This window comes from Moschus berezovskii, chromosome 21 (assembly GCF_049115385.1).
Source record: "Moschus berezovskii isolate FMDL1 chromosome 21, NW_MosBer_1.0, whole genome shotgun sequence".
NCBI lineage: Eukaryota > Metazoa > Chordata > Mammalia > Artiodactyla > Moschidae > Moschus > Moschus berezovskii.
In genome coordinates this window covers 1706321-1719424 of record NC_142480.1, presented here as the reverse complement: position 1 = coordinate 1719424, position 13104 = coordinate 1706321, and the positions used below count along the sequence as shown (strand labels likewise).

At 64.9% G+C, this 13104-nt stretch overlaps 1 protein-coding gene across 1 annotated transcript in view; it reads left to right on the top strand.

Moving 5' to 3' along the window:
• The window catches only part of ASPG (asparaginase), a 31039-nt gene extending 18880 nt beyond the window's left edge, over positions 1–12159 (top strand). The window contains 11 exon segments of the mRNA XM_088829867.1: positions 3842–3954; positions 5035–5057; positions 5059–5215; positions 5290–5403; positions 5855–5971; positions 6636–6731; positions 6911–7074; positions 9259–9345; positions 11013–11112; positions 11438–11517; positions 11933–12159. Coding sequence (XP_088685993.1) covers positions 3842–3954; positions 5035–5057; positions 5059–5215; positions 5290–5403; positions 5855–5971; positions 6636–6731; positions 6911–7074; positions 9259–9345; positions 11013–11112; positions 11438–11517; positions 11933–11996 — 1115 coding nt within the window. The 3' untranslated portion in view covers positions 11997–12159.
• The last annotated feature ends 945 nt before the right edge of the window (positions 12160–13104 follow it).

The window sequence follows — 13104 nt, the reverse complement described above, 5'->3', positions numbered from 1 at the left end:
TCAGGAAGGCTTCCTGGAGGAGGTGGCGCATGGGCTGGTGCAGGTGGATGGATCCGCCTCCAGGCTGTGCTGAGTGGTGGCGCTCAGCCCCTCCTGCCTCAGTGCCAACCGGCTGAGGAAGGAAGCATGGGCACGAAGGCGGGGCGGCCGCTGTGCAGGCCTGCTGCCCCGTGGGGCTGAGTCCCTCTTGGTCTGGGGCTCCGAGGGGAGCTTCCGGGACGCGGCCTGCTAAAAGGTGCAGAGGCGTTCACCCTGGATCTGGGCCCGGCCGGGGCCACACCGGCCTCGAGGCACAGGGCACGCTGGTGCAAGTGGCGGGGTGGGTAAGTGGCTGACACTGCCCTGAGGGGCGAGACGTGGACCCCGACGCCTGTGGTCCCGGGAGGAGCATGTCCTCCGGCCCAGGGCAAGGGTGCCCATGTGGTGTCAAGGGCCCCAGGCCAGTCCCGGTACAGGTGCTGAGAAACACCAGGCTTTGTCCGGGGCATGCCCGGCGGAGTCCCTCACTGCTTCCTGCTGCATTTCCTGTCCCTCTGTGAGGCCGAGGTTTGGGAGGGGCTGAGCTGGGCCAGCAGGGGAGCACGGGGTGCTGCCCCTGACGCTGGTCCCGACACACCCCTGCCAAGTGGCCGCGGCACGTGTGGTCAACCGGGTCTCCAGGAGCCCCAGGTCCTCTCCGGGCAGAAGCCCTGGCCCTGGGGAGGGGGAGTCAGGCCTCCAGGCTCTGGCCAGTGGGGCCCCAGTGGCTGCAGGGGACTCGGGACCACCGTCCCCCAGTGCACCAGGCTCAGCTGCGTCAGCCTGAGCGGGAGCCCACCCGGCCGCGGTGGGCCTCACACCGCCTCCCTCCCTTCCCAGCCCCTCTGCACGTGGGGGCAGCGTCCCTCAGTGTCCAGCAGGCCCAAGTGGAAGGACTCGGGGTCCCGTGGGCTCTCAGGAGATCGGCTAGTTGCGTGGTGGGTGTGGGCCCTCTTTATCTCTGCAAAGCCTCCTCTGCAGCCAAAATTCTTGGCTGCCGGGCCCTAAAATAAAGGACACTACTCCCTGCTCCTGCAGCAGCCGCCCTCCTTCTGAGCCCACCCCCAGCTCCCCCCCACTCCCAGCTCCCTGTGAAAGGGCAGCGTGTATCTGGAATGTTCCTTGGTTAATTATCACATAACAATTACTTTTCATTTGCAAAGATGGGCTCAGTAAAGGACAGAAGTGGTATGGACCTAAGAGAAGCAGAAGACATTAACAAGAGGTGGCAAGAATACACAGAAGAACTGTACAAAAAAGACCTTCATGACCCAGATAATCATGACGCTATGATCATCCACCTACAGCCAGACATCCTGGAATGTGAAGTCAAGTGGGCCTTAGGAAGCATCACTACCAACAAAGCTAGTGGAGGTGATGGCATTCCAGTTGACCTATTTCAAATCCTAAAAGATGATGCTGTGAAAGTGCTGCACTCAATACGTCAGCAATTGTGGAAAACTCAGCAGTGGCCACAGGACTGGAAAAGGTCGGTTTTCATTCCAATCCCCAAAAAAGGCAATGACAAAGAATGTTCAAACTACCGCACAATTGCACTCATCTCACACGCTAGCAAAGTCATGCTCAAAATTCTCCAAGCCAGCCTTCAGCAATACGTGAACCATGAACTCCCAGATGTTCAAGCAGGTTTTAGAAAAGGCAGAGGCACCAGAGATCAAATTGCCAACATCCGCTGGATCATGGAGAAAGCAAGAGAGTTCCAGAAAAACATCTATTTCTGCTTCATTGACTATGCCAAAGCCTTTGACTGTGTGGATCACAGCAAACTGTGGAACATTCTGAAAGAGGTGGGAATATTAGACCACCTGAGCTGCCTCCTGAGAAATCTGTATGCAAGTCAGGAAGCAACAGAACGGGACATGGAACAACGGACTGGTTCCAAACTGGGAAAGGAGCACGTCAAGGCTGTATATTGTCACCCTGCTTATTTAACTTATATGCAGAGTACATCATGAGAAATGCCAGGCTGATTGAAGCATAAGCTGAAATCAAGATTGCCAGGAGAAATATCAATAACTTCAGATATGCAGGTGACACCACCCTTATGGCAGAGATTGAAGAGGAACTAAAGAGCCTCTTGAAGAAAGTGGAAGAGGAGAGTGAAAAAACTGGCTTAAAATTCAACATTCAAAAAACAAGGATCATGGCATCCAGTTTCATCCTTGCATGACAAATAGATGGAGAAACAATGGAAACAGTGGCTGACTTTATTTTTCTGGGCTCCAAAATCACTGCAGATGGTGACTGCAGCCATGAAATTAAAAGATGCTTGCTCCTTGGAAAAAGTTATGATCAACCTAGACAGCATATTAAAAAGCAGAGACATTACTTTGCCAACAAATGTCTGTCTAGTCAAGGCTATGGTTTTTCCAGTGGTCATGTGTGGATTGGAGAGTTGGACTATAAAGAAAGCTGAGCGCCAAAGAATTGATGCTTTTGATCTGTGGTGTTGGGAGAAGATTCTTGAAAGTCCCTTGCACTGCAAGGAGATCCAACCAGTTAGTCCTAAAGGAAATCAGTCCTGAATATTCATTGGAAGGACTGATGCTAAAGCTAAAACGCCAATACTTTGGCCACATGATGCAAAGAACTGACTCATTGGAAAAGACCCTGATGCTGGGAAAGACTGAAGGTGGGAGGAGAAGGGGACGACAGAGGATGAGATGTTTGGATGGCATCATGCTCAATGGACATGAGTTTGAGCAAGCTCCAGGAGCAGTTGGTGATGGACAGGGAAGCCTGGAGTGCTGCAGTCCATGGGGTTGCAAAGAGTCGGACACAATTGAGAGGCTGAACTGACCGAGCATTCCTCTGGTGGAAACAGCAGGAGGCAGGCAGGCTTATACCCACCACAGGATGGGCTGTTGGAGGAGCCCTGGGCGTGGGTCCTGGAGCCCCCATTCCCCTCTGAGTCCTGCAACTGACTCTGGGCGGCCTCTCAAGCCCCTTCCCCTTTCTGGGCCTTGGTTTCCCTGGGTTGGATGAAGGGGTCTCCTTGGCACTTGCTCCCTCAACAGCCTCTCGAGGGGTCTTGGTACCCACCCTCTGCCCGCTTGAGGGGCCAAGAGGATGGGACTCGGGCTCAATGCCATGCTCCTGAGGGTCAAAAGCCAGGCCTGCTGCCCAGACCCCTGCCCCTGACCCCCGCTTGTGGGTGCAGCAGGAGGGCTGGGAGGCTCTAGCGACACGGTCCCTACAGAGCTGCTGCCTCTAGGCCCAGGGAGAGGCCTGGGGGTTCTCTGGTGGTGGGCACTGACCCTCAGGCACTGCCCCTGCACTCTCCTTGGGGCTCAGGAGCCAGAAACCCGCCCTGGGTGTGGGGAGCGGGCTGGGCTCATGTTAACCCTGAGACTCCGGGGTGAATGAGATGGAGGTTTCCCCAGAGGTGCGGGATCTGGAAGACTCACTGGTTCATTCATGGACCTGCTGGGCTCGGGGCCCAGTGGGCGCCAAGCCAGGGGCCCGTGAGTCTGGCTGGTCAGAGGCTGCTGCCCAGGCTGCTCGTGGGACCCGGGACCCAGGCTCCTGGGGCCCCGTGCCTTGCCATCTCGCCATTGCAGCAGCCGTGCCCTCACCCGGGAGGCCCTCCTCCGAGCCACCCCCCCCGCCCCTCCCCTGCAGGGTCCTCTTGCACCCTGGATCCCACCCCACCGCCAGGCTGGCTCGGGCTGGGTTGCACCCGTTGCCTGAGCGAGCTGAGGTGGGGGCAGGGGAGGGGGCTTCGGAGGCGCCAGAGGGAGGCGGGGCCCGGCCGTTGCCCCAGACGTCCTGCAGGCTGCTCTTGGTCTGTCTGTCCCCGCAGTCAACCGGGAGCTGGTGTGCAGGGTCCGCGGGCAGGGCCGGCTGGCGGTGCGTAGCAGCACAGAGTGGAACGTGGGCCTGCTGTGCCTCTACCCCGGGATCCCCGCCTCCCTGGTAGGGACCCGGCCTCTCTGGTAGGGACCCCGCCTCCCCGGTGGGACCTCTGCCTCCCCAGTGGGGCCCGGCCTCTCTGGTAGGGACCCTGCCTCCCTGGTAGGGACCTCAGGGCTTCATTCCATGGGGGCTATTGAGCCGTCAGGGCAGGACCTGCGTCATCCAGCAATGGGTCCCAGACTCCAGTCTGCTGGTTCCTAGGTAGCTGCTAGGAATAGGTGAGCTTTCACCTTTGGCTTCTACCTGGAGAGGTGGAGGGAGCTGATGGCGGTTCTGATGAGGGCTGAAGGCTCTGGGAAGACTCTTGAGAGTCCCTTGGACTGCAAGGAGATCCAACCAGTACATCCTCAAGGAAATCGGTCCTGAATATTCATTGGAAGGACTGATGCTGAAGCTGAAACTCCAATACTTTAACCACCTGATGAGAAGAGGTGACTCCTCAGAAAAGACCCTGATGCTGGGAAGGATTGAAGGCGGGAGGAGAAGGGGACGTTAGAGGATGAGATGGCTGCATGGCATCACTGATTCAATGGACATGAGTTTGAACAAGCTCCGGGAGTTGGTGAAGGACAGGGAGGCCTGGCGTGCTGCAGTCCATGGGGTCACAAAGAATCGGACATGATTGAGTGACTGGGCTGAACTGAAGTCTCTGATGGGGACCCAGCCAGGGGGGTGGACCCTTAGCACAGGCCAACGGCTCAGCCTCAGCGGTGCCCTGGGCTCAGTGTGTTCAGCTGAGGGCTCGTCCCCTCCCGCCGGCTTGCTGGGAGCATCACCTGTCGTGTGTCAGAGCTTCGGGCCAGACGGAGGGGCCAGGAGGGTGGTTGGCGGCCCAGCTGGGGTGGGGGCCCTGCCCTTGGTGAGGCCCCTGACAGCCCTTTATCATGTCCGGCCGGCTCCCTGTGACATCTGACCTGTCTCCACAGTGTTCGCGGCCTGACGCTCAGAAGGGGACGGGGGTCACTCGGGGAGGGTGTGGAGGGGAGCGAGGTGGGCAGTCCCTGCTGCCCAGGGGCCAGCCTGTTGGTCCCCGTGTTTGGTGGAAGCGAGTCCCTGCACCCCCACCTCCCACCCGCACAGGTCGGGGCCTTCCTGCAGCCCCCATGAAGGGCGTGGTCAGGAGACCTTCGGCTCCGGGAATGGGCCCACCAAGCCCGACCTGCTTCAGGAGCTGTGGGCGGCGGCCGAGCGTGGCCTGCTCATCATCAGCTGCACCCACTGCCTCCAGGGTGCCGTCGCCTCCGATTACGGAGCAGGCATGGTGGGCGCAGGGGGCAGGGGTGAGCCCTGGCCGCCCGCCTTCTTCACGGTCCACCCGTGCCCCCGCCCCTCCAGGCCTTGAGCAGAGCTGGGACCGTGTCGGGCTTCGACATGACGTCCGAGGCGGCGCTGGCCAAGCTGGCCTACGTGCTGGGCCTGCCGGGGCTGAGCCTGGACGGCAGGAAGGAGGTGCGTGTGCCTCCGGCGGGGACCGTGCCCTCGGCTCGCCTATGGTGCCTGGGCTTAGCAGGGAGTCTAGAAGTGTCCCCATGACCTGTCACCTCCCCCAAGCCCCACACTACCCCACATCCCACACTCTCGGGGAGCCCCAGGTCTGCCCTGCTTCCAGGGTATCCTCGCCCTGGTGCTTCCCCGGCTGGCCCCTCGGACTGGGCAGAGACCACCAGGGCCCAGGGAGACCCTGAGCAGGAGGCTGGAGGGTGGGCTGAGCTGCTGTGGGACCTGGCTGGGTCAGGCTCTGGGCCGTGGGACGGAGCCTCATGGAGGCATTTCAGGTCTGGGGGCACCCTCTCCAGGGGGCTGGGGGTGCCTGGCCTGCCTGGTGGGTCTGGACTGCTGGGTCCAGGCCCTGGTGATCTGCCTGGTTCTCTGTGTATGTGTCCCGCCCCATGGGCCCCAGCTGCTGGCCAGGGACCTGCGCGGGGAGATGACGCTGCCCGCCGTGGACGAGCCCCGGCCCTCTCTGCGGGGCAGTGTGCTGGAGCGTGGGGTTGCCCAGCTCCTCAGTTTGAGACAGGTGCAGCGTGGGCAGGAGCCTGGGGGGACGGGCATGGAACACCCCCAGGCACAGCCTGCTTCTGGGCCGGGGGCAGGGGGCAGGCAGGGATCAGGGTGGAAGCCGGGAGGGCTGGCAGGGACTCGCGGGTGGGCGTCCAGAGGCGGCTGGAAGGGGCTGGGTGGTCCAGAGGGGCGCTTGCAGCGTGTACGCAGCGTGCGGGCCGTGGCGCTCGCCTGGTGGGGCAGCCCAGGGTCAGCTGGAGGTGCGCGTGTGGGTGCTGGGGCTAGAGGACGGGCTGCTCCGGGGTCTCCCTGGAGGAGGGGCCAGACCGGAGCCCCTTCCCTTCTCGACCAGGGTGCCTGGGCCTGGGAAGGGGCTGAGGGCCGGCTTTTAGGCCTGGGTTGTGGGATTCGAGCTGGGCCACGCTCCCGGCGGTGACTGGGACCTCCTGGTGACCCCCTCACCGCCCTGCCTTGGGCAAAGTGTCCAGACCCGGCACGGGGGCACCCCGCCTGGTTGCTGCCCTGGGGCCCACCGTGTGCCTCAGTGTCCCCCCTGCAGAGTGAGCGTGGGGACAGGCCTATCTGGGAGGGCGGTGGGGGAATGGGCAGCGGCTAGGTGTGTACGGCGGAGACCTCGGGGAGGGGGCAGGGGTCCGAGGTGTTGCTGCCCGCCTCTGCAGGAGGCCGATGAGGTGTGGGACACCCTGGTGCCCAGCCTGGCCTGTGCCGTGGCCTATGCGGGCGACCTGGAGGCCCTGCAGGTGCTGCTAGAGCTGGTGAGTCTCTCATCCACACTTGGGGACCAGCCCGGCCACACAGGGCCCGAGGGTGGGCTGGATCGCCTTTCCCAGGGCCTGCTCCCCTCACTGCGGTCAATGGGGCCTTGTGGCTCTGCCGGGGTGTCCCTTCCCTGTGGCCTTCCCTCGGTGGGTGATGGGCCCCTATGTCCCCCCAGGGCAGTGACCAGAGCATGGAGGACTTCAGCGGCCAAACTCCACTGCATGTGGCCGCCCGGGCCGGCCAGGCTGGGGCCGTCACCTTGCTGCTGCAGAGGGGGCTGGACGTGAATGCCCGGGACAAGGGCGGCTTCAGCCCCCTGCTGCTGGCCGTGAGGGGCAGGTATTCGGCGGTGGGCACCGTGGTGGGGGAGCAGGCATGGGCGCCGCCCGGGGCTGGGCCTGGATGGAGCTGCCTCTGGGGGCGGTCTTCGGTGTCCCTGTGGTCACACGGCTTCCCCGGGCAGAGCTGGGGGCACCGAGCACACCTGCTTCCCGGGGCCTCACCCCCTCTGGCCTGGGCCCTTGGTACCAGCAGCGACCCTGCCCGTCGTGGGCAGGGCCCGGACTGGGAGGACTGCTCGGGGCGGGGCGGTTAGGGAGGGCTTCCTGGAGGTGACCTCCGAGCTGAGCCTGCCAGGTCCAGCAAGACCCTGGCATGGAATTTCTGAAAAGAAAAGCAGAATAGGTCTCATGTGTTCCCTGCATCCTCTGCCTGAGGGGCTGGGGCGAGGGTGAACAGGGAAGCCCTCCACCCAGCACTGGGGTGAGGCAGGTTGCAGAGCAGCTTGCATAGTTCCGGGTGGGCAGGGTGGGCACAGGTGCCCCAGGGAGTGGACTCAGCATGCCTGATATTCGGGGGTGGTCCCGTAAGCTGACCCCATCTGACAAACCCTGGCTTTTTAAGTCAAGTCCCCAACCTGAGTGTTTCTGGGGAGGTTTCCCACCCCTCCTCCATAGGTGGAGACTTGCCGAGCCAAGTCCTTGCCGAGGCCCTGGCGCCCTGGGCAGTGGGTTTGGGCACCTGATGCCCAGTTCCTTCTGAGGGTCGGAGGGCACGGGCCACTCTTCAGCCAAGGCCAGAGGCCGGGGCCACCCGGAGGGGTCACCGTGCTGCAGGATGGCCCCTGGCAGGGGTGGCTGTGTGAGGATCGACATGAGCTGGGGGTCACCCCCCAGGAGCCAGGGCCTCGGGCGCTGAGCCTGGCCCCTCCCTCTAGGGGCTTAGGTCCCTTGGAGGCCGGGGACTTGCTGGGAAGACCGGCGAGCTGGGCGGTGCTGCCCTGCCCTCCCCTCCCTCTGTCCGGCCGCCCAGAGCCGCGTCACGCACGCCTGTGTGTGCACGCACACGCTGCTGAGCGCCTGTGTGGGTGTGTGTCCGGGAGCTTTCCTTCCCAGCGTCTTTGCTGTTGATGAGTCGCTCAGTCGTGTCTGACTCTTGGCAGCCCCGTGGACTGTGCACACCCGCCTTCCCTGCCCTTCACCCCCGTCCTGCTTAGTCTCCCCCTTCTGAGAGCCGAGCTCCGGGTGGCATCCGCGGCAGGCCGCGCGCCCCTCCCCAGGGCTCTCAGCCTGTGGGAACCCGGGTTGTTGCTGGGGTTTTCTGAGTCTCACGGAGAGTCCAAGCCACCAACCTCTTCAGGTTGGCCCTGGGATGGGGCGCCTCGTAGCAGCCCCCCCTTCCCGGTGGCATCAAAGGTTCTCAGAACAGGCCTGGCAGTGGGCAGAGGGGGCGGGCTGCCTGTGGGGTGTGCCCGCGGCACCCAGGCCAGGCTGATTTGGCTGCAGACTCCAGGCTGCTCGTCCTGGGGCGTGGGTGGGTAGTGCGGTGAGCTCACCCCATCCTGGCCCCACCCCCTCGTCCAGGCTGCTGTCACAACACCTCCCCCACCTCCCAAACCGGTCTCACCCCCCGGAGGGCCCTGCTGTGCCCTGGGGGGTGGGGCGGCCCCACCCTGGAAGGCTCTGGGCTGGTGGTGGGGGCCAGGCCTGTGGGAATCTCCCTCCTCCCCAGGCTCCCCAGAAGTGGGGTAGCCGTGCAGTTGATGGTCCTCCCCGGGCCCTGGGGAAGGGGTGTGTGTCCCACTGCGGGGTCTTCCGGCCTCATCGAGCCTCACCCCCACCCCGCGAGCCCCATGGAGGCTCACCGCGCACGCGGGGCTCAGGCTAGGTGTCCCTGGACGCCTGCGGCCGTCTGGGCCCCGCTGCAGGCCAGCCTGTGCCTGCGTTCTCTGTCGCTACCTCCTCCCACCCCACCCTCAAGGGCAGAGCCCGGGCCCGGGGGACTCAGTCTTTGCAGACTCGGCCCGAGCGTGTGCGAGCTCCACAAGGGCGGTCCCCCAGGCTGGGACTTCCCGGTGCCCACAGCAGTGCCCTCGGTGGGCCTGGGCCTCGAACTGCTCGGCCCAGGCTGAGCCCCAGCGTGCGTCTGTGTGTGTCCGGCGAGGGTGGGCTCCCAGTCCTGGCCTGCTGGCGTCTGGCAGATGCCGCCTCGGGCAGGCGGTCCCCCTGCTGTTTCTCATGGCAGGCATCGGGGTGTCATTGGGCTGTGGTGGGCAGCTGGGGCCTGCCTGTCCCCCCAGAAGCTGGAGGACTCGGGGATGGAGCTGTGCCAGTGAGACTCACAGGCGTACCTGTGCTTCCTGGGACATGGGGGGGCCCAGGGCTCCGAGAGGGAAACCAAGTGCCAGGGAGGTGGCCTGGGTGGGGGGCTTCACACAGGGAGACCCTGCCCTGCCCTCTGTCTGCACTAGCTGGGCCCTTGGAGCCCTTGGGGGTGGGGGGTGGGCAGGTGGCAGCCCAGGGTCCTCCGCCCCCTGGGCCCTCCCTGTGGGGTCGCCTCCTCAGTTCCCGCCAGCTCCTCCCGTTTCCAGCCTGGGGTGCGGCGGGCCAGGCCCGAGGCCTCCAGGTAGGGAGGAAGTGAGGAGAGTCGTGGGGAAAGGGAGGTGGAGGCAGGAGAGGCCGGGGCTCCGGCGAAAGCCAGGTCCGGGGGCTGGGAGCGGCACTGAAGTCAGAGCCCCCAGGGTGGGTGACCGGGGTCGCGTCTCAGGCTGAGTAGGTGGTGGAGGGGTGGGTGGCTGTCTGCTCACCAGGGCGAGGACCTGAAGCTCCGGCCCCCGGGTCCCCACCGGCCAGCCTCGCCCCTGCCCCACTGCCTTGGTTCCAGCGAGGTCTCACCCAGCCCGGGGGGCCCCCATCCTGTACAGAGTGGGGTGCACAGACCCCACGGGCCCCCAGTCTCAGCCTCTCCCCCCTGGAGTTCAGTGTCCCTGAGGGGTCGGATCCTGCTGACTTTTCAGTGATGACAGGGCTGGGGCGGGGAGTGTGTGACCCGCAGTGACAGGGCCCAGGCAGGAAGGGCTTGGCTCCGGAGAGACTCCTGAGGTGACCTGGCTCAGGGCTGCATCCCGGGTGGGCCCTGACGGCTCCTCGATGGACAGCCGGGGAGGCAGGCGGAGGGGCAGTGACGGTTCCATGGGAGCAGGTCATCCAACCTGAGCTGCTTGGCTGGCCTGGGGGGCCCTTGACCAGCTCCCCGAGAAGCGCATGTGTGTGGGAACCAGTGCGAGAGGCCTGGGGCCAGGTCGGAGGGCTGTTGGTGGTGCGTAAGCGTGATTCACCTTAGAGACGACCCTGTGCCCTGTGGGGGCTGCTGCTGCGGGCTCCTGACTCAGAGGAAGTCCCGGGGGTCGGCCCTGCCCTCCCCGCAGTCAGCTGGCACCCCTGGCATGGATCCTGCTCCGTGGCTCCCGGTCCCAGGCTGGGGTGGCGTCTCTGAGAGCAGGGGGAAGGGCGAGGGCCGCCCCTCGGTGCGGTGCCCCCACCCCTCCAGGGCAGGCAGGCCCAGACCTGCTCCTGGCCAGCCTGCTGGTCCAGAGCCCCCCACCCCGGGCCCCCATGTGACCCTCTTTCCACCACTGGACTGCCTCTGACTCTCCTCCCACCCCCGTGGGCCCCGCCCGGGAGAGCTATATTGTGAAAGATGAAACTGGCAGGTGGCGCTCAGCCAGTGGGGTGTGTGCGCACGTGCTCGCGTGTGTGAGTACCTGTGTGTGTGTGTGTGCGTGTGTGTACCCTTGACCTGAGTCACAGCCACCCCCACGGGTGACAGATACCAGAGTCCAGGCTGCCGGCCGGCCCCGGGGACCCTGGTTGCTGCTGGGTCAGCTCTTCGGGGCTGGCTTTACAAGAGAGCTCGTGGGCAGATGGCCGGGCACCCAGGAGTCCCTGACGGCTCCCCCTCCTCCCCTCCCCCTCCTCCCCTCCCCCTCCCCCTCCCAGGCTGGTGTCCAGGGCAGACTGTGAGGGCCTGCAGGCGTGGAGGCAGGCGGGGGCTGACCTGAGGCAGCCTGGGTACAACGGGCGCAGCGCACTGCACGTCGTGAGTGCCCCCAGTGCCCTCTCCGGGACCACTTCCTCCAGGAAGTCCTCCCTGACTGTGCCACCGGCTCCCCCCTTCCCAAAAGCCCAACCCCTGCCTTCCTTGCAGAGGCACTCTGTGTGTGGGAACTGTAGGTTGGGGAGGGGGCTGTCCCTTCTCCTGTCCCGGGTCCCCCCCCCAGGGTCCAGGGCTGTGGAAACAAGGGGGGTGGAGGAGACCTGGGGTCCTTGAGGCATGGGTGGGAGCGCACCCTGGTGTGGGGTGGGGTTCAGGGCCAGGCTGCTGGTCTGATGGTCTGAGGCAGCCCCCCCAACACCCCCCACAGGCACAGGCAGAGGGAACCTGGAAGTGGTGGCCCTCCTGCAGAACCTTCAGGGTGGGTCTGGTGACCAGTCCCCGGGCCCAGTAAGTCCCCTACCCACTGTGGTCAGGCGCTGGTGGGGACGGTGTCCCGGGGGCAGGGCGGGGCTCACCCTGTGCGGGGAACTGCAGTCTCTGGATGGAGGGCTTCCCAGAGGGAAGCTCAGACCCATGCTCCATCTGGCCAGGCCGCGCCACAGGGTGGCCGGTGAAGCTCCCGAGCCTGGAGGGGCCCTGCTGGGCCCGTCCTGCCCCAACCCGCACCTGCCTGGACCCCAGCACTCACTGGGCCGGGTGGACCTGGTTCCCAGCTGGCTCCCCGCCCCCACCCCGTCAGCTGGCCTTCTGGAAGTTTCTCCCTCTGGTTGGCTTTGCTCAGGTCCTTGGGTCCTTCCCTCATGAAAGGCTGGGCCCCACTGACAGGTGCCTGGGCTTGTCTGTCTGCCCTGCCCCCCTGTAGTACCTGGGCCTCCGCTCCTTCTCCAGAGACCTCGCTTTTCCAGGAAGTGCTGCCTGGTGTCTAACCTGAAGCTCTCCTGCTGCGGCGTGAGCTGTTTTTCCTGTTGAGACCTGCTGGAGGGATGGCGCCTCCCAGCCCCCTGGCCCTGACCGTGCTGTTCACCCCCAGCCTCTGCCCCCTGCCCCCACCCTGCTGCAGAAGCCGCTTCCCGTTTTGTGTCCAGCACGCACCCTGAAGGATGTCTTTGGGGAGAGTGAACATAAAGTCCCTCTGAGGATCGTTCCCCCCCATCCTGGCACCAGTGGGTCTGTGTGATCCCGGGACCGCGGGGATGTGTGTGGGGTGTCAGGCCTCAGGCTCTGCGTCAAAGGGCAGTGTTTTCGGCACCCGGGGGCTGAGGGAGGCACTGCCAATCCTGCCTGAGGGGGTGGCAGGGTGAGCGAGTATGGGTCCTGCTAGGGTGGGCAGGCCGGGCCCTCTACCCCACACAGCTTCTGCCCCAGGCCCCCCCCAGTCCTTGTCTGGAAGCTTGGGGTCACCCCTGCAGGCACCCCCCCCACATCCGCTCCGCCAAGCACTCCACGCAGAGACCATCTCCCTGGTCCTCCCGGGCCCTCCCGTCTGGCTTTCACGGGGGCTTCTGCCGCCCGTGGGCCCCTTGGCCGCGCTCACTCCAGGCCCACCCCGGGGAGGCAGAGAGGGCGGCCCGGGCTGGTCCTCGCCGCGACTGCCTGGGTGGGAGGCAGCTCCCAGCCTGTGGGCCAGGCGGGGCGGGCTGCGGTGGGGTGGGGCTCTGAGGCCCGGCCTGGGTCTAGCGTCTGGACCTCAGGCCTCCTCGCTGGCCCTCTGTCTGGCGGGACAAGGACGCACCCTCGATCCTGGGCCGGCCCGAGGCCTTCCCCACTCCAGCCCCCGAGCCCCTCCTGCTCGGCCTGAGGAACTGTGGAGACCTCCCTGGCCCTCTCTGACCGCCCATATGGTCCGTGTGGGCCCTGGGCTGGGGGCTCAGGAAGCCACTGGGCCCAGCCCGTGGGCAAGTGCTCTGTAAATTTGGGGCAAAAATGTGACCCCAATGGGCTGTCCCTTGGCACCCACCACACAGCCTTCTCCCGGCGGGGCCAGGCTGGGGGCGGCTCCACCTGCCCCTCCCAGGCTTCTCAGCCCGGTTCCCA